Source organism: Solenopsis invicta, chromosome 16 (genome assembly GCF_016802725.1).
Source record: "Solenopsis invicta isolate M01_SB chromosome 16, UNIL_Sinv_3.0, whole genome shotgun sequence".
In the NCBI taxonomy this organism is placed as follows: domain Eukaryota; kingdom Metazoa; phylum Arthropoda; class Insecta; order Hymenoptera; family Formicidae; genus Solenopsis; species Solenopsis invicta.
In genome coordinates, this window is record NC_052679.1 from 4,978,729 (window position 1) to 5,004,904 (window position 26,176).

Genomic DNA, 26,176 nt, shown 5'->3' on the forward strand with positions numbered 1-26,176 from the left:
ACTACACTCGACACATCCGACGTTGTATCCGCACAGAATTTCAACACAAGGAACACGATAGAAACACCAGGAAGCACGGAGCGTCTACCGGTCACCGGCGTGTAAGCGTGTAGAGGACAGAGCAACATGGCGATGATAGCGGCAGCGACTCGACGACCGTCGTCGGTGCTGCGTAGTCACGTGTCACGTACGTATCTACGAACGTTGCCGAGCGGCGGCGGAAGCAACCGAGCGTCTCGGGCGGTCGCGCCGGCATTCGTTTGCGTCCGCTGCCCGTCGGCAACGTTCGTAGATGGCGTAGTTACTGCGCCGCACGACGGTCGTCGAGTCGCTGCCATCGCCATGTTGTTCTGTCCTCTACCCGCTTATACCAGTGACCGGTGGACATTTCGTGCTCTCTGGTGCTTCTTTTACGTTCCCTTGTATTCCTCGTGTTAAAGTTCTGTGCGGATACAACGTCGGGTGTGTCGAGTGTAGTAGCAGCGTGAGTGCCAGGATCATATAGATCGTATCTCATTCGTTAAGCGTTACGAGCTTGTCGCTCGCGTCTCGTTGCTGTCTCGTGCTCGTGTAACGACGTTGTAACTCCGCTGCTGTGCATCGTATGTCGGTGAGTGACAAATCATATTTTAATCTAGTAATGAATCTCTGTTGAATATATTGATAGAGATCCATTGCTCCAGATATTGATAGAGATTCATTGATAGAGATTTATTTGTGTGTGTGTGTGAAGTTGGCATATCATTTCGTGGAAACTTACGAAATATTGAGAGTTCTGGCTTCAATAATTCTATAATTTCTAATAGATAAAACAAATGGTTCTGGCTTTGAAAGCGAAAAAAAACGCATAGGATAAAGTGAGAGACACCAGGTTCGTAGCGTCTCATTTTATCTTATGCGTTTTTTTAATGAAGCTAGAACTCTCAATATTTTATGAGTTTCCACGAAATGATATGCAAACTTTACACACACGTAAAAATATTTTATCAAACGTTTGTAAGTTACAATGATAGCTCTATAAACAATATTTTGTTTATGATTAATATATTTATGAATAATTATATTTATTATATTTTTTCAGAATCAGTTGAAAAATCACCCAGGGAATGCAGTAGCTACAGCGACAATAATAACCACTGGTAAATGAAGCTTACAATGGCTGCGTTCAACAGAAAAAGTAATTCGCAATTGTAAGATTCTTTAATATAATTGATCTTGTTTTTAGTTTCTCATTGCTTCTAAATGTTAGACATAAATCAATCATATTAAAAAATCAATTGCAAAGTTACTTTTTCTGTTGAATACAGTCAATTTATTTATATGAGCACAAAAAAAAGAATACATATGCTTATGAAACTTTATTATTATTCATAAATAATATGTCAAGCTTTTATTATTCATATTCATCGAATTTTAAATATTATTTACTTTCGTTTTTTAATCTAATTTTGAGATTTGCTTCTTCAAGAAATTATTTTGTTATAATGTGGCCAAGAATCTTCTAATGCTGCACCTAACTTACTGTAGGTGCTTACTGTTACTAACTATTACTTGTGTTTTATGATCGAGTCATAAAATCAATTAAAAATATATATTCTGAAACAATATCTTTTACCTTCTTCTTTTATTGTGCATTTTTGCTGGTCCAAAATTCGTAAAGGTTGTGATACTGTGCTAATTTTATGAACGTCTTTGTATAATTTGAGGTTGGTAAAATATGTATCAACTGTTTAATCATAGCATATTTCATAATTCTGTCATAATTTTACATCTAAGTATTACACGTTGGTTTTTATTTTATTTAATACTTTAAAAATACTAATTAAATCAATTTTAGATAGTATAAATAAATTTTGTTTTATAAATAATTGTTAAGCAATTATTCTATTTCATTCCTAGATTGCCTATGGAAATTACCTATAGAATTATGTAAAAAATTCTAATAAATTTTCACCAAGGATTATTTTATAGTATTATAAAATTAATTTAATTTGGATCACTACATGGAAAGAACAATTTTGCCGAATTACAAGTTTGAAAATAATTATGTTTAATAGTTAACAAAAAAATTTATATTAGACTTTAGATTGTTACAATATCAAACCTTTTTACAACAGTATTATTATGCTTGAATAATAATGTTGACAATTTAACATAAAATTATTTTCTGATATGAATCTAGCTAAATTTTTAAATACATTAAAATTATTCTGTCCGTATAACGAATGCTTAATCGTTATAACCTATTATGTTTAATCAATTACATGCCTGTCGCAAGTCTGAAATTCGTAAGGCGAGGTAGCCGTAAGTACAGGAACACTTGTAAAATCCAAATTTAGGGGAAAATTCATCAACCTGGCGACTCTTGCGGTCGTTCTCAGGCTTTTGTCTGACCACATAACCGCGCGGTTCGGTCACCTGGCCATCTCCGCGAGACGTTTATTTACAGGCGCCTTTCTGACCGCGTGCGCCACCTGTCCTCAACACCACTCCTCACGTCAAGACGCCATCTTTATCTTGCTCCGTTCCGCGGCAGATTCAGAGCGCTACGGTGTACCAATCCTTCCGCGTTCTGTGGTTTGCGTGGCTCGTCGAAAGTGAGTTATATGGGCGAGTGTTTCGTCGATCGATTGTCGTCGTGCGTCGTCGTAGTATCAGACGATTATTGACGCGTGATGTGTCGATTACTGCGTGCGTTCGCGGTTAATCGCGATCGCAATCCGGCTCGGTCGACCGACTTCGCGTAATTGCTCGGATAGTGGAACATGTCGTCGCGTCTACCGGCACTCAACGCTCGTTGAGAGCGACATTAACGAGGCACACAGCGATATAACGTTCGGCTCGTTTGAGTTTATAACGTCCCGATTCGCGATTTTATTGCACGCGTCGTCGTGCGTGGACGTGATGCAATGTATTGCCGTCTTGCGCTGAAACTCGCCGTCCCGCCTTTTCCGCTCGTTCGTCAACTGCCTGCGTGAAGTGAGCTCCGCTTTCCCCATGCCCGCGTCGTCACGTTACGTGGAAAAAAAACGCGTATTTGATTGGAAAAGTAACCAGTAGATGCGTATCTTACGTGTACTATAACGCATGATATCGTACGCATGGAAATCAAGGGTCAGCCTTGGAAAAGCGGGGTGGGAGGGGGCTGGGGGAACGTTCAGTGAACAATAAGGATAGGTGATGCATCATGTGCATCAGGCGTGAAACGGAATGTATCCTCAGTTTAACAGTCGGTTACTGTCGCGCGCGAATTCTTCGCTATTCACCAAATTTGATTCGCGACAGTCACAGTAGTCATTCATTCGCAATTCATAAAAGGTAAATTATAATCGCATATTTTGTATTATTCTCTCGTTTGGCCCATTTTATATGATCTTAATTTGTATCAGATTTCAAAATGGAAATGTTTATTTTTTTAATTTTTTTAAATTTATAATTTTTATATTGTAAAATATTAATTGATAATTTGTGACTAATAATTTTTAGGATTCTGTACGTTATATTAAATTTGTTTAATGATTTTCAATTAATATTTCACAATTTTAGAGTGCAATAATTAAACAATGATTAAATAAACAAATTTACAACCAATTGGAAACATGGAAAACAAGCTTCAAAATTAGAAGTTTTAAATTAGAGTCTTTGATTAGAGCTTCAATTTAAATAACATGCCAATTTTAAAATAGGATTACTTTTACTTTTGTTAAAAGGGAAAGATAGATAAGATCAATTTTAGGTGTTTTTTCTTTTTAGGATTGGAACATGTTACTTGAATTCTAAATGCGTGAGCATCAACGTGCAAGAAGAATTGAGAAAACTGCCATTCCAGAATGAATCTGATCATTTTTCAATACGACTGCCGTGTTATTTTTGGAAGGTGAATACATCCGATATGCAAAATATTGATTTCTGACGTAAATATGGTAACATCACACTAAGTATCTCTGAGCTGGAATCACTCAAATTGAATATAATTGACTTCAAGATATAGATTTTTATGAATATGGATAATTTTACAAGGAGTCAGAATCGGTCTTTATAGACTTTATTTACGTTTTATTATTTCAGAATTTTATTCACATTTTTTATTTTAGAGTTCCATGTATAATTTTCATCGTAATGCCGAAAGAAAAATATTAAAGATTTATATACGTATATGTCTAATTTTGAACGTTGTATATTTTAATGTAAATATTTTAACACATATGTTCAATCTATGTGTCCGGATTTTTAAATGTGTTCTGTACTATAAAATAATCAAAAATACACAGAGCTCTATTCTGAATTCTAACGTAAACTTGTAATACCGAAAGATAAACATTAAAAATTTATATATATGTATAATTTTGGACGCTGTGTATTTTAATATAAATATTTTAACACATATGTTCAATTTATGTGTCGTGATTCTTAAATGTGTGTTCTGTACTATAGAATAATTAAAAATACACAGAACTCTATTCTGAATTTTAACGTAAACCTTAAATCGTGTAAAATATATGTTTTAAAAGTGTATTAATATCCTGTTTTCATTTTATGTGATTGTAGGCGGAGGAATCTGAAATGTGGCAACAAAAAAGGAAACGGAATCTCCGTTTGCTGGTTCTGGGCTGGGAGAAGGAAAAAGGTGATGCGGGCACAGCGGCCGGTGAGTGAGCAAATTTATTTATAATTCTTATGTAATTATTAATTGATTGATTACCCTTGATTGCGCTTTGATAAACATTGTACTAAATAAAGATAGAAAAAAATAGAGAGAAAGAAAGAGAGTGAGAGAGATTTGATCTTTTATTCATATGTTATTTCATGAAATTTGCAAAATATGACCTTTGTCAACCTAACAGGATTAAATGAGCACAATTAAATTGAACCTGTTGAACTATTTAGTGCTAATTTGTGCCACAAGAAATAGTTTTGTACTATGTGCCGTTTAAAAGAACTTCACGGTGCTGCTAGCTTAATATAGCTAACAGGATTACAAGATTTAAAAAAAAAACCAAAATAAAATTAGTACTAATTGTATCCACTTTTATTTTTCTTTTTTTTTCTTGTAGGCCTATTAGTTTCATATTAAGTTAACATCATGAGTTTTTTTAAACGGCACGTGGTACAAAATTATTTCTTGCATAAATTAGCACAAAATGAGCATTAAATAGATCAATTAATCCCTTTTGATTTTGCTCATTTGAACTCGCTAACTTGACAGCGGTCAAAATATGCGGTAACTAACCGCGATACTCGTGTCTCTTTCACTGTTACCAAATCGATACAGCGTGACAATTTTTCGTTCCTCGCGTTTTCCTTTTTTTGTCGGCATTCCTTTTTTTTCAACAAATCAAAAGTCAATAATTAATATTTGTATGAGAAATGTTGCATGTAATCAAGTTACGTCGGATATTTTCGTGTTTCGTACCAATTATTAAAGTACGAAAGTAAATACAGACTGATATAAATTGACTGAATTATTTCCTGTTTACATACTACTCATTTTAAATATTAATCAATGTACTCGCTGTGTGGTACAATTAATTACAAATAACATACGTTTCGTATTGCGAATGTATCCGAAATCGAAAGACGTGAACGCGATTTACGATCAATTATTCGACGCTTATATGAAATAGTAAATAAATTATTCGATTTAAATTAATTAATGTATAGTATTATGGCAGCACTAGTATTATAACAGTTTGCCAATATCTAATTTACGTTGCGTAAATTAATTTTACAATCAAAAGTTAATTTATACATATACGCGGCAATTGTCAAATGCTGTATATAATATGTAACATCTCTAGCTTGTTTATGTGTATAATTTTGGTAAAATACTTCAACGTTCAGTATTCAATAATTCCTTAATTGGATCAGAGACAGATGCGTTAATGAACCGGTCTCATTAACGATTCCATTTTATTGGAACTGTTTTATTATATTTGTATAATCGTAAAAGATTTTACTAAATAATGAATTATTAAATGCTACCAAATATTTCTCTTTACATTTATTGTTGCTTCAATTGCAGCAGTTATAATAGTCTAGTGTGCCGGATCAATTTTTGTTTCGTAACATTTTATTTGCAATATTCACGTATCATATTCCGTTCAAAGCTAAAGCCTATTATTATGTAATACATATTTTCGAGCTAAAGCACACTCATTCGACAAACTTTTCAATGCTTTATGCCGCATTCTGATATCTAACTCTCTGCTAAAATTAAATGTCAGTAAGGTCTAACAGCTTGCGGAGTTACGCAATGGAGAAGTAACTTTAAAAACCACTTCTCTCGCTGGCGATCTTTTTTTTGACAAAAAGACAGTAGGATTAAGATTCCGAGCTCAAAGTAAAGGTCGAATGAAAATTTTAAGTGTCGCCGGTTCGAACTTTTTAAGATAGAAAAATATATTCCGAGAGTTGAGTCGCGTTAGGGAAAGCTATTCGAATTGCTCCGTCAATCGTTTTCAAAAATTTGTCGGGGAGAAAATTCGTGAAATTCCATGTTCAATTTTGCGTGAACAGAGTCGCGTTCGACGTGCGTGTCGCATTCAGGTCCGTCCGATCACCGCGGCGTTTAACAAGCTCGCGCGATCTTTAGCGTCATAACATAGTAACAATGGCATATTATATTATTTTCCGCGAAATATCGTTCCCGTGTCGGGGGTCGTATCGAGTGGTCTGCCGTGTTCCACGATGTGATCGACGCGAACACGAGACGATAACCGCCGTTGCTGCGACGGCGTTCGTGCCTCTCTCGATGTCACGAAATCTCATGCCTCGTGGTAATTAAATGTGATTTATGCAAAAAATAACGGAAATATATATTGCGCGCGGGAGTAACGAAGCAGAGGGTCGTTACCATGCGTTTTATGAACTTTTGATGCACACAATTTAGGCCGTGTGATGTGACTCTCTTAAGATTGCGTTCTCGGACAGTTCTCGGAAGAGTTTTCTCTTTCACACAATTTACAAGCTAGAAGAAACTCATCTATTTAGAGAGACAACTATTTTGTAAAATATATAACTTTGTCATCTTGTCAGTCCGCAGCGTTAACGTTTTCTCAAATTTATCGCTGTAGCATGAACTAACTGGTCAGATTGGCACTATAAAAGGCGAGTAAAAAGAGGTGTCGATGAAGGGACGTACGAAAAACGTGAAAACGAAGGTTGACACGAGTAAACGAGTTAACGAGCCGCGGATGAAACCGTCGTCCGCAAAGTACCTGCCATTTTTCGCCCTCGGGAGGGACCCCTCTACATATTTACACACTATTCGCGACCCGCAGACACACATACGCACCCTCATACACACGTACGTAGGATCCGTGCGAGAGAACGAGTTCACGCGACTCCTGACGAGTGAGGAGTGAGTCGTTCCCTCTTCGGAGAGATAGCTTTCAGAGGACGCGCGGGGCATTCCTGCCTTTCAGGAGCTTTCAAGATGACCATGATCCGTGACACCGGTTGGGGAGCATCTGCTTCCTCATCCGCCTCTTTCGCCTCGAGGTCTCTCATCCTATCTCGATCTGTTCCTCCACCACCCTCCGACTGCGCCGCCGACTTCTAGTCCTCTTAAACCACTATAAACCGTCTTCGACACTGAACCAAAAGCAAGCACTCGTGCACGGACGAACGAGTACGCGCAAGCCCCTTAACCTGCTATCGAGAGCCACCTTCGTGCCGAGCGGAATGGCCTGGGCTCCTCCCAGATTTAACGTTCAACGTGAAAATTGGCCGCTGTCTTGCAAATCGATTTAAATTATTATTCGAACGTCCGTGTGTACACGAGAGAGAGAGAGAGAGAGAGAGAGAGCCGATTTCTTCCACAGATCGGGAAATCAATATCACGAATCGTTCAAGGATCTCGCTGATATTTTAAATCCGTTGTTCGTTTATCAGTCGGTTATTATTATTACAATATTATGGCATATGGGTACATGGTTTGTTGCAGTGCAATATGCAATATGCAGTTTAACCTGCATTTATTGATTCCTTCGGCAAATTTAACGCAAATATTTGCGGCAAGAAAATACCGCCAACTAAATCAAAATCTTAAATGTAAAGGAAATGTCGCATTAACTGATACTCGACCTATTTATTTTTACTCTAAACAAAAGGCAGCGGTATCGGCTAAAATAATTATTTCAGCACAGCAATATCTTGGATAAATAAGAACCGAATACGTTCGAGATAAATTGCGTTGAGTACAACAAAAAAGTGAGAGAGAAAGAAATATTGATAAGATAAGATGTCTAATTTTATATGATTAGCAAAATATAAATGCATCTATATACAGATTGCATGTTACAAAGTTAAAAACATCATTGCAAATTAAAGATATTTCATTATATATTTTAAGATTTATTATAAGATTTGCTTTTCTAGAATGTTTTAATATCATACACATACAATTCGCCTTCCCATTTTCAAATAATCTTTTCGCCAATCTGATTCATCCGTGCACTGCTCACTGCATAATTAGTCGAAACTCAATATCAGAATTATGTGATTTGTAACTGTGCATTTATATAGTTTGGTATTTCGTGAAATATATTGCGCGTGTATCGGTGCTTGCTTTTGACCTTTTGTATCGCGCAGCAGTAACGTATGTATGTAACGTCGCATTCCGCGGGTGCAGAAGTTTCGAGTAATATGCAAATATTACGGCGCGGCTAATTACATGGATATCGTAACAGTTTCAGCGACCCGCCTAATTTACGTTGTGGCCGTTATTTTACAACTATAATTTAAACCATTTATTTTTGCATCGCGCCGCTTCACACAATAAATAAGCAGGTGCGCGTCGCCTCGTGTCCCTGCCCCTCCTCTCCTTCCACCCTCGTGCTTTTTCTATTTATTATATTTTTATCTTTAATCGCGTGCTTTTGCATACGCGTAGCTGGCAATCATCATATTGGCGTATATCTCTTTCGCGTTCAACGATGCTCAATGGTACGTATTCCCTTAGATACCGAAACGGGTATCTCTATTTCCCGGAGGGATACAGATTTACCGTGTTACGTAAGCACACCCAATTATAACAGTGAGCACAAATTCGCATTAATAGTAATTATTTGTCTATTAAATTTACCTCTCCACGTATAGCGAGAGCGCGCCTCTCAGATTTTGGCGAGTAAACGCGCGTTTTGCATCTTCAGATTGATGCGTTTGATCGCGCTCGATGGCTGATTAATTAATCAGACTCGCATACGCAAACGAGCGCAGGCATCACTTCTTTATCATTTCATATCTCGTCGGAGAATAAAATATCCCAGTCGGCAGAGTTTGCAGCGAATCCGCGGATAAACGTTTATCGATGCTATCGGGCCACTTCGCGCTCGCATATCGTTCCATTTCGCAGGGGTTAGAGGGTGGTCGTGCACGATAAGGTGTTGAGGAGCACGCGTGTATATCCTGCCGCTCATCCCTTTCACCCTCTGTCCACTTGGGTGACGTGCATTATTCGAGTACGCGCACCCTTAGATATAGAAACAGACATCCCTTTCTGCCCTAGTATCCTCCCCGGTGGTGGTGGTGGTGGTGGTGGTGGTGGTGGTGGTGGTGGTGGCGGCGGCGGCGGTGGCGGCGGTGGCGGCGGCAGTGGTGGTGGTGCACGAGTCCGAGAACCCCTTTCGCCGCGCCCTCCGCTCTTCCTCCGCCACCTCCACCTCCACCTCCATCGCCACCTCCTCGGGAGGCTTTGCAGGCTGCGCGTCCGTCGCGGCGCCGTTTGCTCGTCTTTTCCGTCAGTGTGCCGTCCGCCGTCGGTCGAGAACCACGTGTTACCAGTGGCGTGTTGTGTTGCGTCGCGAGGGGTGGCTGTCGCGCGTCTCTTCGTACCACTCGCAAACAATTGGGTGATAATCCGGCTGAGGGATAATCGACGGCAGCTCCGAAAAAAATCACACGTGCGCGACGTGCCGCAGAGGTTTCTCAGGGATGTCGCGGACGACACGCGTGGGACCTCGTCGAATTTGACGCGCGACTCGCACATGTCAGACTCCGTGAAACGGACGTAAATAGAAATAGAGTAGAAGAGGCGATAATTCAGGTTTTCTTTTCTATTGTTTTTTTTTTCTTGTAAAACAAAGTTGATCGCCCTGGACGCGTTTGCAGAATCACGTTTCTATTTCGAACAGGCATGTTTATTTCCCTAATGTGCTCGTAATCTTCTGATATATGTGTGCGAGATGTGTGGGGCGACGAAATGACTTACGAAGAGATGAATGAAAATTGTGACAGGATTCTCTGACTCGGTGTTTCTCGCGAACGATCTCTCGCGATCGATAAAAAAAACATCTACGATGATTGTGTGATCGGATTCATCAGTTCTTTCAATCCTCCCTCGAATCGATTCCAGGTGGTTCACAATTATTGCTGCCCCAACGTGATTGCAGGCCTTTGCGTCCCCTAGGTCGTTACTTGGACCGATTCCAGGAAAACCCCCAAATCTGTGGTGGTCCGACGTGATTGAACATCTCCACAGTCCTTTGGTTTTTATACATATTGCGATAGCTCACCATCGACAAACTCGTGTCCGGAACGGTGAACCGGAATTGCCCGAGTAAACCTAGAATGTCTTCAACCTCGTCAGAGTTTTATTGTCAACGTTTTAATAAATTATCCTCATAAATCACTGACACGATAAGCATTTATTTGGCACGAAGATCGCACGACGTACTTGTAATCGTGGCTGGACATGTAGTGATCGGACGTAAGATTGTGTCGATTTTGTAATTAGGCCGGATGGATGAGAGCCAGGAGCCGATTATTATCGCGAAGGTACAGTGTCGTGCCGCGCAACGCAAATGATGAAAGTAAAACTTTATGCGAAGGCGATACTATCTGTACAATGGACAATTTAACACCGTAAATCTGGAGACTGTGTCCGATCGTAACTACGTTTATATCACTGGTCTTCGTTGTTCGTTGCCCGAGTTTGAAAAATCGAACATTTGCCTCTGGCGGATCGGTGGGAGAACGCTCTCCGGATCTTTCTTAGTTCCTCCTTCATTCGACAACGACGTGGTGAACTGTTCCTCGAATCGTACCGTAACCGTGACGTGAAGATTCCTGGTACCATGGTGAACGCTACGGGTTATCGGCGGTGGCGGCACCTGGATAGACCGGAAGCGCAAGAGATTTTCCACCGTCTCGGAGATTATCATGCTCGTACCGCGCTTTAATAACGAACAGTCGTGAAACGGGAAGCGAGGGAGGAAGGAAGGACAGAGGGAGAAAAGGGGAGGAAAAAAAGAGAAGCTGTGCGCGCGGTGAGAGAATGTGCGGTACCGCTGGTGCTTTAATTAGCTTTAATTAGAGACGAAAAACAGGGCACAGTAGTGGGCACCGGAAGCTCTTTATTGCCGGTAGATCGGCGATCGCGCTTCGGAGCCGGGGATTCGACACGGACGACGGGGGATGCGCTCGGCGAGTGGTTACCTTAAGTGGAATCGAAAGAAAACATCTATCGCCGACTACTCGTCGTTACATCTCGTCGCTACGCGTCTTTCGCGAATTTCGAGAAACGCGAGGGTGTGCGGAGCTAATTGGTGGTGATCGCCGATCGCGAGTACAGATCGCCTCTTATGACTCCAACTCGAACGAGAAGGGGAAAGGGGCGCCGGTCGAGCTGATGATCGTGGCGTAAGTGCCTGCGAGTGTGATTCGGTGACTGTTGAAACGATGACTTAACGTGGGTGACACGACGCGAACACAGTCGGCTCGTAAACGAGTTGACCAGATCGGGAGCAGATCGGTTGTGCTGGGGTTGGAAAGAGAGAGAAAGAGAGAAAAGGGAGTGTGCGTATTCCTCGCACGACGTTATTACGTTGCGCGTAATCTTTTCCCACTCCGAGGATTTGCGCGGAAGAACGAGAGAACATGTGGAGTGTAGTGCTGCTGTTCCTCGGACTAATGAAGGCTGCCTCATACGTTGCTGGGAGCGGTACCACCGCGGTCGACGAGAAATCTGGTATGTCGGTATTACGTACGTCCTCTTACTTTCCGCTAGTTGTTGCATTTGAACGAGCAGAACGGCAGGATCACGACCGCGTGTTATTATTAGCGTTGCACCCCCACGTTGTAGTCTCCTCCATCGTTAGCTTTTTCACTTGCCTCGCGTAACGAGCTTGATCCGCTCCGCGAGTTTCGCGTACACGACGACGGATGCGAAATATAAAATATTAACGCAACAAATTGTCGCGATTTTGTATCGATCGGTTAATATTTAACTTGGGGTATGCTCGACGATGCAAAACGAACGGCGATCTAACAAAAATCGTTCTCGATTTATCCGAGCGTTCTGTTAACGTTCGTTGTGTGCCATTGATTGGAAATTTAATGCTTTTTACATGATTGTATTTCTGAAATAATATTTAGGAAAAACATATCTTTATATTTTTATATTTTTACGAGCCTCCCATATCTTTTACCCGTTTCTGCAAAGTACACAACTGAAGTTACTTTTATCTCGTTTCTATGCCGCGCATTCGTTCTGTTCGGTAGAAAATATCAGACAGAATCAAACTTTATACCGATACATCGGCATCCTTCAATTTTATTTTTGTCAGACTCTCTCATGATAGAGAATGTCGCAACGAGAAGCAGAGAGGTAAAATATATTTTTGTCAGGGCCAATGAAAAACAAGCGCACGATCGCTTTCCGGCATCGATGATCTCCATTCGCTTTTTCTTTCTATTTTTCTGAATGGAATCGTTAACTCTGGCTAGCCAGAATCAGATCCAATTTTCCTTTCATACGTAAAAAAAAAGAGTAGGTAAATTAATTTGTATATTTGCAATTAAAGAATCCATATTTATCGAAGTTGTGAAATAATTTGCAATCACAAGTTCATTTTCCAAATTACAAAAGTATTTGCAATTTCAAACAGTTTTACATATTAACATTTGTTTTCAACAGTTTTTACGATTCTATCATTTAACATTGTAGAATGGTCAGAATTAATTCACATTTTGCTCGAGGAAATTAATTCATTGTGTAACTACGAGATCATAAAATAACACAGCGCACATAACATCGAAATTATAAAATTGAATATTGCCACGCGTTACCGCCGCGGTAAAATTTATGATACCGCGCGATTCATGCGGTAGACATTTCTGCAAATCCGCAGTGAATGATTACGTGCGGAATAAGAAGCTACCATCGTGAAATATCCGCGGTTCTTTGTCGGTCGATGGTATAGGAGGATATCACTTTGTTGATACAGAATATTGCGGAAACGTATCAAGAACTTACGTCGGTTAAATTCGTTGCGCCATTTCTTTGTACGTCTCCTCTCGTTTCGTTGAGCGTCCAATTATTTTTATGAAACCTTTAGGCAGTTACGCTCGTGTTCGGATGACATAAGTAACGTAGTGGAAACCTCTGACCTTATTATATCGCTCGTGTTTCAACCTTTCTCGGACACACGGGCACAATCGCGGTTCCTCGGTGAAAAGGAAAATAAAATTTTAATGCTGGGGACACAAATTTGTCATGTACATTGCGCTGTGTATTTCTATATTTATGTATATGTATGTATCGCAAATTTATAAAATTTTTTGTCCGCTTTTTTTTCAGGTGTAATTGAGAAAAAATTTTCTAGATTGTTTAACAAATTTTTAACAGCATATTTTCTGTCGCGCATCTGGACAAACCGAATCGAAATTAAGTGTTATGTCGATATGCAATATTTTTCAACGAGATATGATAGCTAACTTTATAAGTGGATTCAAATCAATGATTTTCCGATGGTATACACTCTGTGTTATTTAAAGTGTAACCTTTTATGCTTTTTGATATTCGTTGACGCGGTGTTAACCGCGTACGTTTCTGTCCAAGTAGCTCAATGACATTCGTTTATTTAACTGTCGACACTGTACGTCACTGCAAACTAGTTCAAACTATCTCAAAGTCATTGTATAGCATAGCGCACGGCTTGCATTTTTCACGAGTTCTACTTATACTTGGCGCCACCAGTGTAAAGCTACGAGCGCGCGAACGAGCAATCAAATTTCGAATATACGTAGGATTTCTTTGACTTATTCCGGTATTGATTTTGCCGCTTATTTCGAATGCGGGAGCAGCAATATCGTTCACAGCGTAGGGCTCTCGTGCGAAAAGCTCCGAGGATCTCGTTAAGCCCTGTCTAAATTTCCGCCTTTGACCGGCGTTTTCGGTTGCGCAACTTGTGTCCACGAATCTCGCGTCATTATCGCAATATCGAGCCAAGTCGCGCGAAAATTAATTTCTCATCGAGAGCGGAATGTATATTTTAAGAAAAAGGAAAAGAAGTCGAATGATATTTCAGTCGTGACTCACGACCGGGGCGGAGAGGAATTTTTTAATAACGACGCGCGCTGGCAATTGAAATCTTCTTACCTCTTCACGTTTTATCTCGCGCCCGCCCGCGCGCGCATTTGCCTCGCAAGTACGTTATTCATACCACGGCATTTACTCTGGCCAATTGTCTCCCCCCGACGTAGTTCCCGATACTAAACAAGTTCGCCGAGCACCGCCGAGAATTCGATTAAGGCGCTGCGATTCACAGGCGCAAAGATATTCTGCCCCCGTCAATCAGGCAGAAAGGTCTAGAGATTCCGTTCCGTTGATCACAAGAGATTGACGACGAGACCGAAGTCGCTTATCCGTATTTCCGGCGGTAAGGGATTCGATTGAATTTTACCTTGCGCGTTCGCATTTACTTCCGCGTGCCCGATTGCCGTAACGTTCGTTCCCCCGCTTCGCTTTGGCAACGGACAAATGTCGACAATATTTTTTTTTCCTCTCTTCAAGGTTTTCTTCATCAGTAGAACATAGATAATTGATACAATTTCCCGTTGATTCGAATTACTGACTTAATGAGTTTAATTATGCAAACAAAGGCACAATTAGATCTCTCCTTTTTTCTCTGTCTCTACTAAACAATTTCATACCAAAATGGAAGCAATTGAAGAGAGAAATAATTCCGTTTTTAACAATGGAACACCCTGTTATAGTTAACAATAATGATAATATTGGTGAGATGTAGCTCGTTTCTATACAGAAATGTCCAATTATCACAGTCTTCAAAGGAGCCTCTGTCTGAGTTAGTCGTTCGTTTGTGTTCTCGTATCGCTTTTCGGTTCGCGTCGATCGATATAGCGCCGCCTTCTCGTCTTATGACAGGAACAGACCTCGTGTTTAAAGGACGTAGCGCCGGAAACATGCGTACGGACACAAGCCGACCGTGTACACGGACGTAGCCGGCGACACGTTACACGGGGAATATATTAAAGGGCATCCGCGTTGGTGTGCGTGGACGGATGGGTCCGGACAGACTGGAACTTGGCCGTTATAATAGGCGAGGCTACGCCACCAAGTTTGGGGAACTTACGGGGTTGGACAACTGAGACTCGGAGGGTCGGAGGCCGGAGGAAGTTCGGACACGTACTGCGATTCTGCAAGTACTTCAGCGTCGTTTCTGGATACGGGACACGGCGCGAGGCGCGCGGCGCGCGGCGCCGACACTTTCACGCCGGGGCTTTCTTGGCTCCGGGGGGTTAGAGCCTTGGAAGGATGTCTCGCAGTCTCTTCAGGTTTTCATGCTTTCGTGTCGGTGCCGCAGATGGACGCTTTCAGCTCGTTTATTAATCCGCCCCCTCCTCGTCCCCCATGCCTCGCTCGACGGCGAGATTAAATCGTCTTCTCTCTTGGCGCGCGTTAAAGATTAAGAATGCGCCGGAGTCGCTAGCTAAAGAGCCCTTAATTCCTCGATCGAACGAAGTGGCCGTCTATCAAATGCTGTCGCAATATTTGGTATTAGCGATAAAATCGATCAGTTTTTCTCGACGTTATAAATATTGACGTATGTCCGTGGGCTGTGCCGACTATCGACAATCTGAAATTTACACAGTGAAGACGAAGCCTTCGACGAAGACTTCAAATGTATTCTCAGACGAGAACGTAAGTTAAGAACTAGGATTGTCAAAGGCTGGTGATATTTTTTAAATTGAAATGTCTTGCAATATTTGATATCACAGCAATATTTGATAAAATCCATTAGTTTTTTCTAGACGTCATAAATGTTGACGTATCTCCATAGATTGACGGATCCTTCATACGTCGATCAATCTTTGAAATTTACAACGAAGACGAAGTCTTTGACATAAATGTAAATTAAAGGCTGGGATTATTTTTTTTTTAAGACAGAAGATACTTTTCTCTCCGTTTACATTTGTAAATTACTGAAACGTTCCATAATTCGAACGTAAAACTCCGAGACACCCCTTCCTCTTTTTCCGCTTCGAAATTTCTTTCTTATTTATTGATCCGGCAATTTCCACACTAACGTAATTACGTCGATTGAAAATTGCGAAGGGCAAGCGCACTGCGCGTATCGTAATAACAAAAACACGTTCGAAATGTAACAATTATCGACTGCGACGTTACGCGTTGCAGGGTGGCTTTTGTCGAGTGTGTCATTTGCACACGCAGAAATATTGCGGTGAAAACTCTATCGGCGTTGTTCAAAGCACACGAATCACACACGATTATATTTTCGACATGTTTGGGAATAGGCGTATAAATAAAAAATAAAAGGAAAAGAGAGAAAAGTCAATAAATGTATCGAGGTTATTAATTGCTAGACATCTTTCAGTTGATTCAATAGTGTACAGCACACGTGATTAATTTTTGCGTATAGATATGCGGATAGATCTGGGTAAAATCAATTTCACTTATTTCTCGTTAGTAATGGCTTCACAGAAATGTCCCCCTACCTTGTAAGATTCATAGTTATGACTTAGTTATGACACAGTCACCCGAGCGCCCTATATTTTTCGCCGTACCTACTCGCGATTTCTGCATACTTGTGTTTTACGGGGAGTGTGATCGATAATTCTTAAAGAGCCGACCGAACCTGCAACGTTGGTGAATATCGCAACGTATTTGCGTTATTAAGAGAGGTAGTCACTGCGAGTGTTTCACAAACCGAGACTCGTTATTAATTATTGATGGTCATGGTGCGACGCCGATAATAACAGTCGAAAATGGAGGAATGTCATATTTTTCTCTTCTTTCCCTGCATTTTCCCCCCTTCTCTCTCTCTCTCTCTCTCTCTCTCTCTCTCTATTTTCGATAATAAATATATCTGGAAAACCATCAATTACTAACGATGTCGCGTATGTCGAGTGTCATTCGCTGTTTTTTACATTTCGCTCAATATTGTGATTACATTTCTGTTATTTAATTGAAATGTAGATCGGAATTACAGGTAGAACGGAAAAACAGATTTAGTTAATGTAAAACGAGCTTTCGATGTAAATCGTGCATCTTCGGGAGCTCAAAGTGATTTATTTATATTGGTAGCGATTATATTTATTGCTGACGCTAAGATTAGAAAACGTATAAATATTAAAAAAAAACCGCAATATTTTAAAATGCATCGTAAATGCAGGACGCGATTACGTTGGCCGCAAGCTAAGATAAAAATAGCGTAAAAATATGACAACATAATATATGAGAAAAACATATAAACACGCCCAAGCATGTTTTCTGCTCGACAAAAAAATATATGTAAAAAAAATTACATCTACGATCGGATCGAACTGGAACCTGTGCATTCCAGTTAACCGTAAATATCTCGAGATGCCGGTAGCGTTTCGTGAGAAAACTCAGTTTGCAATATCGTATGTAGCGTATACAGCGGCAGGCAGAGTGCGGACGGATAAAGAAGAAAAGATTAAAGTGTTCGTGGACGCAGGCTGCTCCACTTCTTCCAAGTGCAAACACAGGACGGGCAAGTAGGAAAAGGGCGGGCATGCAGGCACGAGCGAGCTAGTCGATAAATAGCAAATACGAGGGACGAGCGTGTCTTTAAAAATAGAGAAAATGGGTCTATTCGCGATCAAAGAAAAGACCAGGGCTCGTATGCGAACGGTCGTTGCGGCGGTCGTCTCGCCTCATGTGCACAGGACACGTACGTGTACACACGCGTGCGATACGCGGACTTTAGCACGTGCTGCTGCTGCTGTTGAGATATCGAGGGGGGAAGACGCCAAGAGCGGTCTGTGTATCGGAGCACACACGCCGAGTTTTCTTTCTCCGAGGTGGTTTAACGAACCGATCCGCCGCAGTTTCCTTTCCGCAGTTCTTCCGACTTTCTTCCCTCAGCCGCACCCCGGCCGCACTCTCGGACTCTTCCCCGCTTCCGTTTCCTCAACCCTCGGCCGCCACCACCATCGCGTAGTGAGTGCACCCTTTTGTCGCGTGTCCTCACCGCATCTTTCCCGGCTCGTTTATTTGTTTTTCCGTTCACGCGTTCGCCCCATTCCGGTAATCTCATTTCTTAATTTCCTCGTCCCGATACATACGACGCGTTTACGATCCTACTTCCAATTTCGCGCTGGAACGCGATCAAGTGCCTGTGCACGGCCGATTGCGGTCCCGATCGAGAGAAATATCGAAATAGGCTTTACACCCCGAAGGACATTATTAAAAAGCGCCCTTTAGGATTAAATCCATTCGCGGAGAGTCGTATTTCGCGCGAATTAGGCGCACGTGGTGAAAATTGAGGTGCCGGCGTGATCGCTTGACTGATACAGTGATATTGTGTTGATATAGCTGATATGGCTAACCTAGTTGACGTGACTGAGATTTAAAGTGCGTGACTAATGTGATAATATTGTTAGCAGATTCATAGAAGTTTCTACGAAATTGCTAATAATATTGTCGCGTCAGTCACGCGTTCTATACCATACATATCGGCAATTCTTACTTTAATTTATCTGTTCTTTCCTCTTCTCGTACAGTGAGAAAAAAATTTGTTAAAAAAAAATTAAAATATTTAGTTTGATATGTTCAGTTAAAAGCTAAACATTGGGTTGATTCAACAATTATTTAGTTGCACCGAAAAAGGTACAATTTATTCATGTCGGCCATTCGAATTTTTTAACCAAGAATTAATGATTAATCAATTCAATATTTAGTCGCACGTATCGAATTAAATATTTTAGTTTCTCAGGAAATTTTCTTTTCTCAGTGTAGAAAATGGATTTAAAGGTGCATCGTTTTCATCTTTGCGTCTAGTTCTTTATTACGCTTCGAACATTATTCCAATATAAGCGTCGTACAAGCCGATATATTTCATAATGTAGTTGTCTAGTATCGTTTTATAGCCCGCGTCCATTTGGCGAAGCACATTTATCCATGTGTATTTTCAAGTTCGCTTGAAAGTTTCCGACACTTAGCACGTACGTTTCAAAGAGACTCTCTTATTCCCGGCGAAGAGATTATCGCGCGCGCAGTCGCCTTTTCACGCGCAAAGTCTTCATTTCTGCGACTACGTGACTCGGGGGTGAGGGAGGATAGGAGGCGAGATCACTTCGCGAGAAGCGCATGCAACTTGTGTTAATATCACGCTTTATTGCCGCGTAATTTTTATCCCGGAGCTCTCTTCACGATTCATTGGCTGCCCTAGCTTCCTTTGTGATACGGATCGATGGGGCACAAAAAAAAGGTAGGCGCCAGCGCGAGGGAGAATCTCGCCGATTTCGTTTTTCCTCTCTCCGCTTCCTCTTTTCAGGAACTTTACGCTCCGCCCCGCGGCAGTTTATTTCACGCTGTGACATTGCCGGCACGATAATTCCTCGCGTAACTCTAATCGAGAAGTGGATTCCCTTCGCTTAATCGCGAGCGACCAGTTAATTTTCGGGATGAAACTTTCATCGACGCCGGGGCGTCGTTCGCCATTGGACGGAAAAGTTTTGTGCGCATAAAGAACCGGTGGACTCGTGCATTTGTTTGCAATCGGCGCAAAGTATGGAAAACTGCCGCGCGTTAAGAGAATCTTAGAGCTGAATTTGGTCTGTGTGCAGTTACGCGATACGGGTGAAAAAAAAAAAAAAAAAAAAAACTGCACAAAATTGATCGTCCGGCATTAATAATGGACAAAGCGGATTATCGTCCGGACGTTTTTCACCGTGCCCCGTTGTTTGCCCGTAACATAATTCACTCGGGCGCCTCTCGCCCTCTTCCGCTGAATGTATTGTATTTGTTGCTAATATTATTGGGACGTGTATTTGTTCGGTGGGCTTCGCGTTTAAACTGTGAGTGATATATAGAGTATTCACTGTCAACCGAGTTAATGTCCAGCTTGTCGTTCGCTGTTATCATTATCGATACAATGAATTTTCATTTGCATCGTAATGGAATGTGGAATGAAATAGAATTTTAATTTTAACGCTGGCGCTGAGATTTGTATGCGAGTTTTCACGTTTCACATAAATTTTGCCTGATACGTTTACCGTTCTATTATGCATAATTATCTTCCATTGACTTCTACTGATCCAGTATCCAAACTAAATTGATATTTTTTAAGTATTACGCGGGATCCAGATAAATATTTAAGACGGTCTTATCGATGGCTTTTTTGAATTCAATTTGCGCTGTTAAATGATTAATGACCGCGACGGGAGGGTTCGGATAGACACGATAAGGTAGACACATTAATGTACATCGCGCGAATCATCTCGACGTGTTATCGGTTATTTCATGCTCTACAACGTTCTCCATCTACACGGGCTACCGACCTTTGATCATTCACTGTGTAGCCGACATATTTTCCAATAAGAGGAACGTAAATGTATTTATATAACGCGGCCAAGCTTGCGCGGAATCGATTAGAGTAGAGTAATCTGTCTCAGGGATATTTTGGATACAGCACAGTCAAGCTTGATGATTTGCTTTAAGTTTACTTTAAGTGTAGTTTATCGATTGGAAAGGTGAAAGGTTGAAAGGGTGCAATTTTCGAGGGATTGAACAAAGGAATGTTTTGCGCACCGTGCGCACGAGTGTTCACAATTTATTATTATTATTTTTTTTTTCGAGAATGTGTTTCTCGCGATTAAAATTACGTAATCAAATTCACGGGAATTCAAATCACGATCTCTCGTGATCACCGATCTCGAGATTGACAACTTTTCGTCGGACGTAAGCACGATCGGTACGTGTTTGAAGAAAAAAAGTATAAGTGTATCACGCGAGTCCGCCGATTTGACGAGAGCGCGAGCTCTCGCGTACTTCGATTTGCGCACCGTCGCACGTTTTATTTATATTTTCGACTTCAGCTCGTCGCCAACCTTTCTCCCTCCTTCTTTTCCTTCTCGCTCCGGATACATCAAATCCAATATTTCTCCGTCGGTTTTCGGAGGATACATACCGGCTTTAAGCCCGATTCTGTCGTGTCGACAGTTACAAACGAGACGTCCTATAACTGTCAGCGATGAGGGAGCTGCCGGAACGCAGGAGCCTCCTTTCTTCGGGATTACATACGAATATCTCGATCTCATCTTGGTTCGCTTGGAAATTGCGCCTACCGCACGACTGATTGCATCTGCAGCTTTTGGTCCACACAGACAATATGTAGAAAAAAAGGGAGTAGTTTTGCGGGATTGATCTTGAAAGGTCATTATTTTTTTTCTCTTTCTAAAAATGATATTGTGATGTACAATCGCAGAACACATCGCTTCTCCATATTGTTCGAAAAATCGATTTTCCATACAAAATTTGCATGAAAAAAACCTGTTCAAAGGTGCTTTGTCCCTCAAAAATTTCTTCTCTCCTTCCCATTTCACACTCTCTAAATCCTCGTAAAGTGAAACGTCACTCTAAAAGAGTGAAAACTAAGCTTGTGCAATTTTTAAGTGATTTGTTACTTTAATAAAAGTAAAAATTCATTTTTACCGAGTGAAAGTTCACTCTTATAGAGTAAAAATTGAGCTTGTGATTTTTTGCTCTACGAGACAAGAGAGGTGGCAAAATTACGTGCGACATCGCGTCAAAACATTAATTCTATTCTTCTTCGTATAAATACCTACCCATTAGCGTCAAGCATTGCTTACCGAATCGCGTGACTCCAATAGCACCTCGAATTCTCGCGCTTCCTCAGCGGCTTGCGAGCACATACCGCGAGTTTGATGCACGCATGCAGCTGGGGAATGCGCCTCGGCACACCTGCAATCTTAAGTCCCAGTCATCCAGCTGCCACCAGTGGCAGTCAACACGAGAGAGCTTTCGCGATTGAATCTCGCTGGCGCGATCAATTTCACTTCCGACGTTGTCTCACGGAACGATTTCAGGTTATTTCACCATCGTCGATTGTTGCTATCATGCGAGAGGAGAGTAGGGGTGGAGGGGGACGGGGAAGGGTTGAGGACAAGCGGGCGCGGCGTAGGTGGTAAGACGCGGTGGATACAAGCCACTTGTTTCAGCCCGCATCAACGGGATCCGACGGGATATGCGAATTTACTTGGAGCTAAGAGCCGTCGCTCGTCGCTTTTTGTTCTGCATTCAGCCGCAGGTGCTTTCAGATGAAAAACCTGCGGCAGTCAGCTTTGTACGGAGCCGCTCGCGATAAAGCGAAGGGAGCATAACGTTTCCTTCCCATTTACCTAACGTATTAAAAAATTGATATGACGGTTAAACGGGGGTATCTGGTACACGTTGAACTTGAATCACGTCATATGCATATGAATAAAGAGGAAACGAATGTTTTAAGCGTAAAGTACGCGCAAAGCGGGAGAATATGATATGATGAAATAATACGTTTCGTTGGCATTCATCTTTTGATTCTGTCCGCGCAAATCAGTTCACGTCGATTACATTCGGTTCGGTGGGAGATGATTATTTTTTCGTCGTTAATGCATCTCCACTCTTCGTTTGGTAATTCGGCTTGCGGATGCGTACGCGCGTCCTCTTCGCCGAGAGCTATTAATCCGGCTGCGACACGCGATACGACAGTGTCCTGAGATTCTCGAATTACGATTTCGACAATCAACGTCACCAGACGAGCCGCTGCGTCGCCTGATGCCGCACTAAGTAATTTGCTTTGGGAGCTGGCGTCGTCTCGGATGGCAGCCGGTATTTGGTCGCACCCCGGCCAGGACGCGGGACTGAGAGAACTATAAAGGAAGCCACGGTTTGTTAACGACGGATTAATTTACTGACTGAGGGGGTGGGGAGAGGGAGGGCGAGGGCGAGGGTGAGGGTGAGGGTCGCGTAATCCCGGTACTTTCGGCGCATCTTATTGATCGAGAGGAAGCCCCCTTGATTCGCGTCGTAACCCCTTGTCGGATAGTAAACGAGCGAGGTTCGCGGACGGTTGTTTGTATACTTATCGATACTTTCGCTCGTCAGTCAATAAAGTAGGTCGAAATAAAAGGCATCTCTCAAACTGCGATCATCGCACTTGCTCGACGGCGAATTAGTTTCGCAAATAGGAGAGGCCACCGCTGCGTCACGATTCGGCGATCGATAACCGCCTGTAATATGCCTGTAGTCTGCGCCACTGATTATCGCATAAAAGTGTGACGATAAAAAAATAAATAGAATTATTTCCGGACTATTGTAAATGGAAAAACAAAGACGCGTCCGGCCTGACGGGAAGTCTCTTGCGATTCTAAATCTTTAATGTTTTCTTTTCATTAATGTTTTCTTTTGAATTGTGCAACTTCCATTTCTTCGTTGGAAAGGAAATCAGGTAAATGATAGAAAAGAGAAAATGGCGCGATTTAATATTTCGTCCCAGTTAAAAGGTATTATTTTGTTAAATAACAATTCTCATTTGTTATTATAATTTCACTATTTAGTAGTCGTAGACCGATGCGCGCAAGAAACGATTGTAAAAAGTAATATTGATCGAATGATGATAATTTATATCTCTTACCTGATGCTTTCTATAGACGACATACGTTAAAGTTGACCCAATTTCAATGAACAATATTTGTTGGCAGTTCTACGTGTAACAATTGCGCCAAGTTAGTTTACGACATCCGACTTGATGTAGAACTAGTTCCGCGCGTAAGATAGCACAATTGCCGTTACTTTGCATGCTAAATTCAAACTTCTCGCCGTTTAAACGCCGTAAATACTATTATTTCCATTGCGTAGAAATTGGGTAATATCGTCCTCGGCGTCGTTGTCGCCGTAAATCTTCGCGTTGCTCGATTTCTTCTTTTGCTCTTTTACATCTAGAGGAATTTTTTTCCGCGATTCAGTGGTAACGAAGAACTCGCGCCGTTCCATTTTCTTTTCTAATTTCGCGCGATTGGATTAAAGCATTGATTGAGTACACATATCGTTCGATGATGTTCCGAGAAGAGTTTATTCGCTCCAACTTCTTCGCACAATGCCAGCCGGCCGGCGTCCATCCTCTTCCCCTTACACATCTTTCGTCTTACGGTATTCGTCGATCAAGCTACTGTTTCTATTCTTTACTCAGCCAACTCCCCACTATCGCGCTCGGTCATTGAAGCAGACCTCTCGATCTCCCTTTAAGGAACTGCCGAAGACCATCCGCGTACCGGTTTAGCCGCTCGTTTTTCCCGATCTCGTAACAATGCCGCCAACGGAGATTCATGGTTGCCCTAGGAAAAAGGAGGGGCCGAAGGAGTAACGGAGAAATGGGTGTTGTCACGACGGGTAATGTATCTATCCTCCGCGCGCTCTCCCACCGCACCCCCGTTCGTAATGCTAATCGTTCACTGATATCGACCTCGTTCAGAGAGCATTAGCCGCTTTTACATACGCGATTTTCCCAATTACAGCGACGATTATCGGCGCTCACGCGCGCGCGCACTCTTCCCGAGTACTGAAGCGCGAGTTGTAAATTTAGTTCGAGCGCAATCTTCGCAATTTAAATCGAGCACGACGCTCGAGCTGGAAGATACACTTTCGCATTGTATGAAATAACATATTTAGTAAACGCTGTGCGTGTTTTCAAAGTCGTCCACGGTTAAAAGCATTCTACGCTCGTTATTATAGCTCGTTGCTATTATAATGTATCCTTGAAAAACAAATGGCATTACGGATTTGCGTAGTAACTAAAGTTACCAAGTTTTCCTCGTTTGCATTACGACTGAAAGAGTGGATGTGCGCGATGTGCCATATCAGCCGGTGGATCTACGCACTTAACACGAAGAGCCCCGGGCGATGAGGAATTTGACCTTGCACGGCGAAGAGAGCGGACGGCGATTCCGCGGGCGTGGAGTACCGCGGAAAGGAAAGACCGCGACTAAATTAAAGCGATGGGGGGGGGGAAGGGATGGGGTGCGGAGAGGGGTGAGAGAATTCCCAGGCGGTGCAAATAATCCGTCGTTAGGCGACGAAGATGCACAAAAGATTCTTGCGAGCTCGTCTGATCTCTAACAATAAGGCGCTCGACTCGCTCATCTCGTATTCCTAATTGAGTCTTGAAGCTCCGAGTCACATTTGTACCTTCCTACGAAACCATCTCGGCGGCCCATTTATACTCCGCTTATAGTCGCGTAGATAAAGAAGCGAGTCCTTGGCATTATGTATATATAAGACGACGGAATCGCATCGACCTCTGATATCGCGCGCGGACCCAAGTCGCGTCGTTATGACGAAGCACCGTTGGAATCGCGCGCCATTTCTCATTTCTATCTCCATAAAATCCCCATTGAAAATATCTAGTTTACGACACGTTACTCTCCCTTTATCTCTCCCTTTGTCTCCGCCGTAATCGCGATAGCGATTCGCGCATCGAAGGAATATCTTGTTTCGCTAATGAGCGCGAGCTAACTTTGCTCGTGTACAATTGAAAGTCGCGAATTCGTATTCGAACACGCGCGCGGGAATAACGAGTCGAACCGAATTATTAATGTCGCGTATTAATCTAGTGTTACGCGTTCAGCGATACGCCACCCTAGATTGATGGGGCTCTTGACTTTCAGGATTATACTTCTGTCATAATGATGCGGGGGGGACTGCTGTTGGGGCAAGACAGGGGCAAGATAAGAAGAAGAAATGTCTCTGCCATCAGCATGATGAAAAGATGATGGGATCAGGATCTTCTCGTAATGAAGCGCTTCGTGGTCTCCCCGGTGAAATTTAATTGTTCGCTCTGTAACGCGTAAGCCGGCGAGATCCCCTCCACATTTGGAGACGCTTACACACACACACACACACACCTACACACACACACACTCTCTCTCTCTCTCTCTTTCTCTCTCTGTGTCAATATCGCATGCTTTCGAACGTGCGCGCGCGCGAGCGCGAGCGACGCGATATATTATTAATATTGCACTTCTCTAGTTACCTCCGTAATTGTTTTATCAATTTAATGCTCCAAGCATTTTACGAGACTGATCGCGAACGGCGGCGCTCGGTTGCTTCCTT

General features: G+C 42.0%; 1 protein-coding gene across 2 annotated transcripts in view; it reads left to right on the top strand.

Annotated features, from left to right (window-relative positions):
• The first annotated feature begins 366 nt into the window (after positions 1-366).
• The window catches only part of LOC105203640 (nephrin), a 379,020-nt gene continuing 353,210 nt past the window's right edge, over positions 367-26,176 (top strand). Inside the window, exons 1-4 of one of the 2 annotated variants that reach the window (XM_011172495.3) lie at positions 367-610; positions 1,082-1,139; positions 3,754-3,877; positions 4,549-4,648. In XM_011172495.3, coding sequence (XP_011170797.1) covers positions 4,564-4,648 — 85 coding nt within the window. In that variant the 5' untranslated portion in view covers positions 367-610; positions 1,082-1,139; positions 3,754-3,877; positions 4,549-4,563. Of the gene's footprint in view, positions 611-1,081; positions 1,140-3,753; positions 3,878-4,548; positions 4,649-9,725; positions 11,969-26,176 lie in introns of those variants that run through there. The other variant, XM_026132948.2, reaches the window with a different exon arrangement.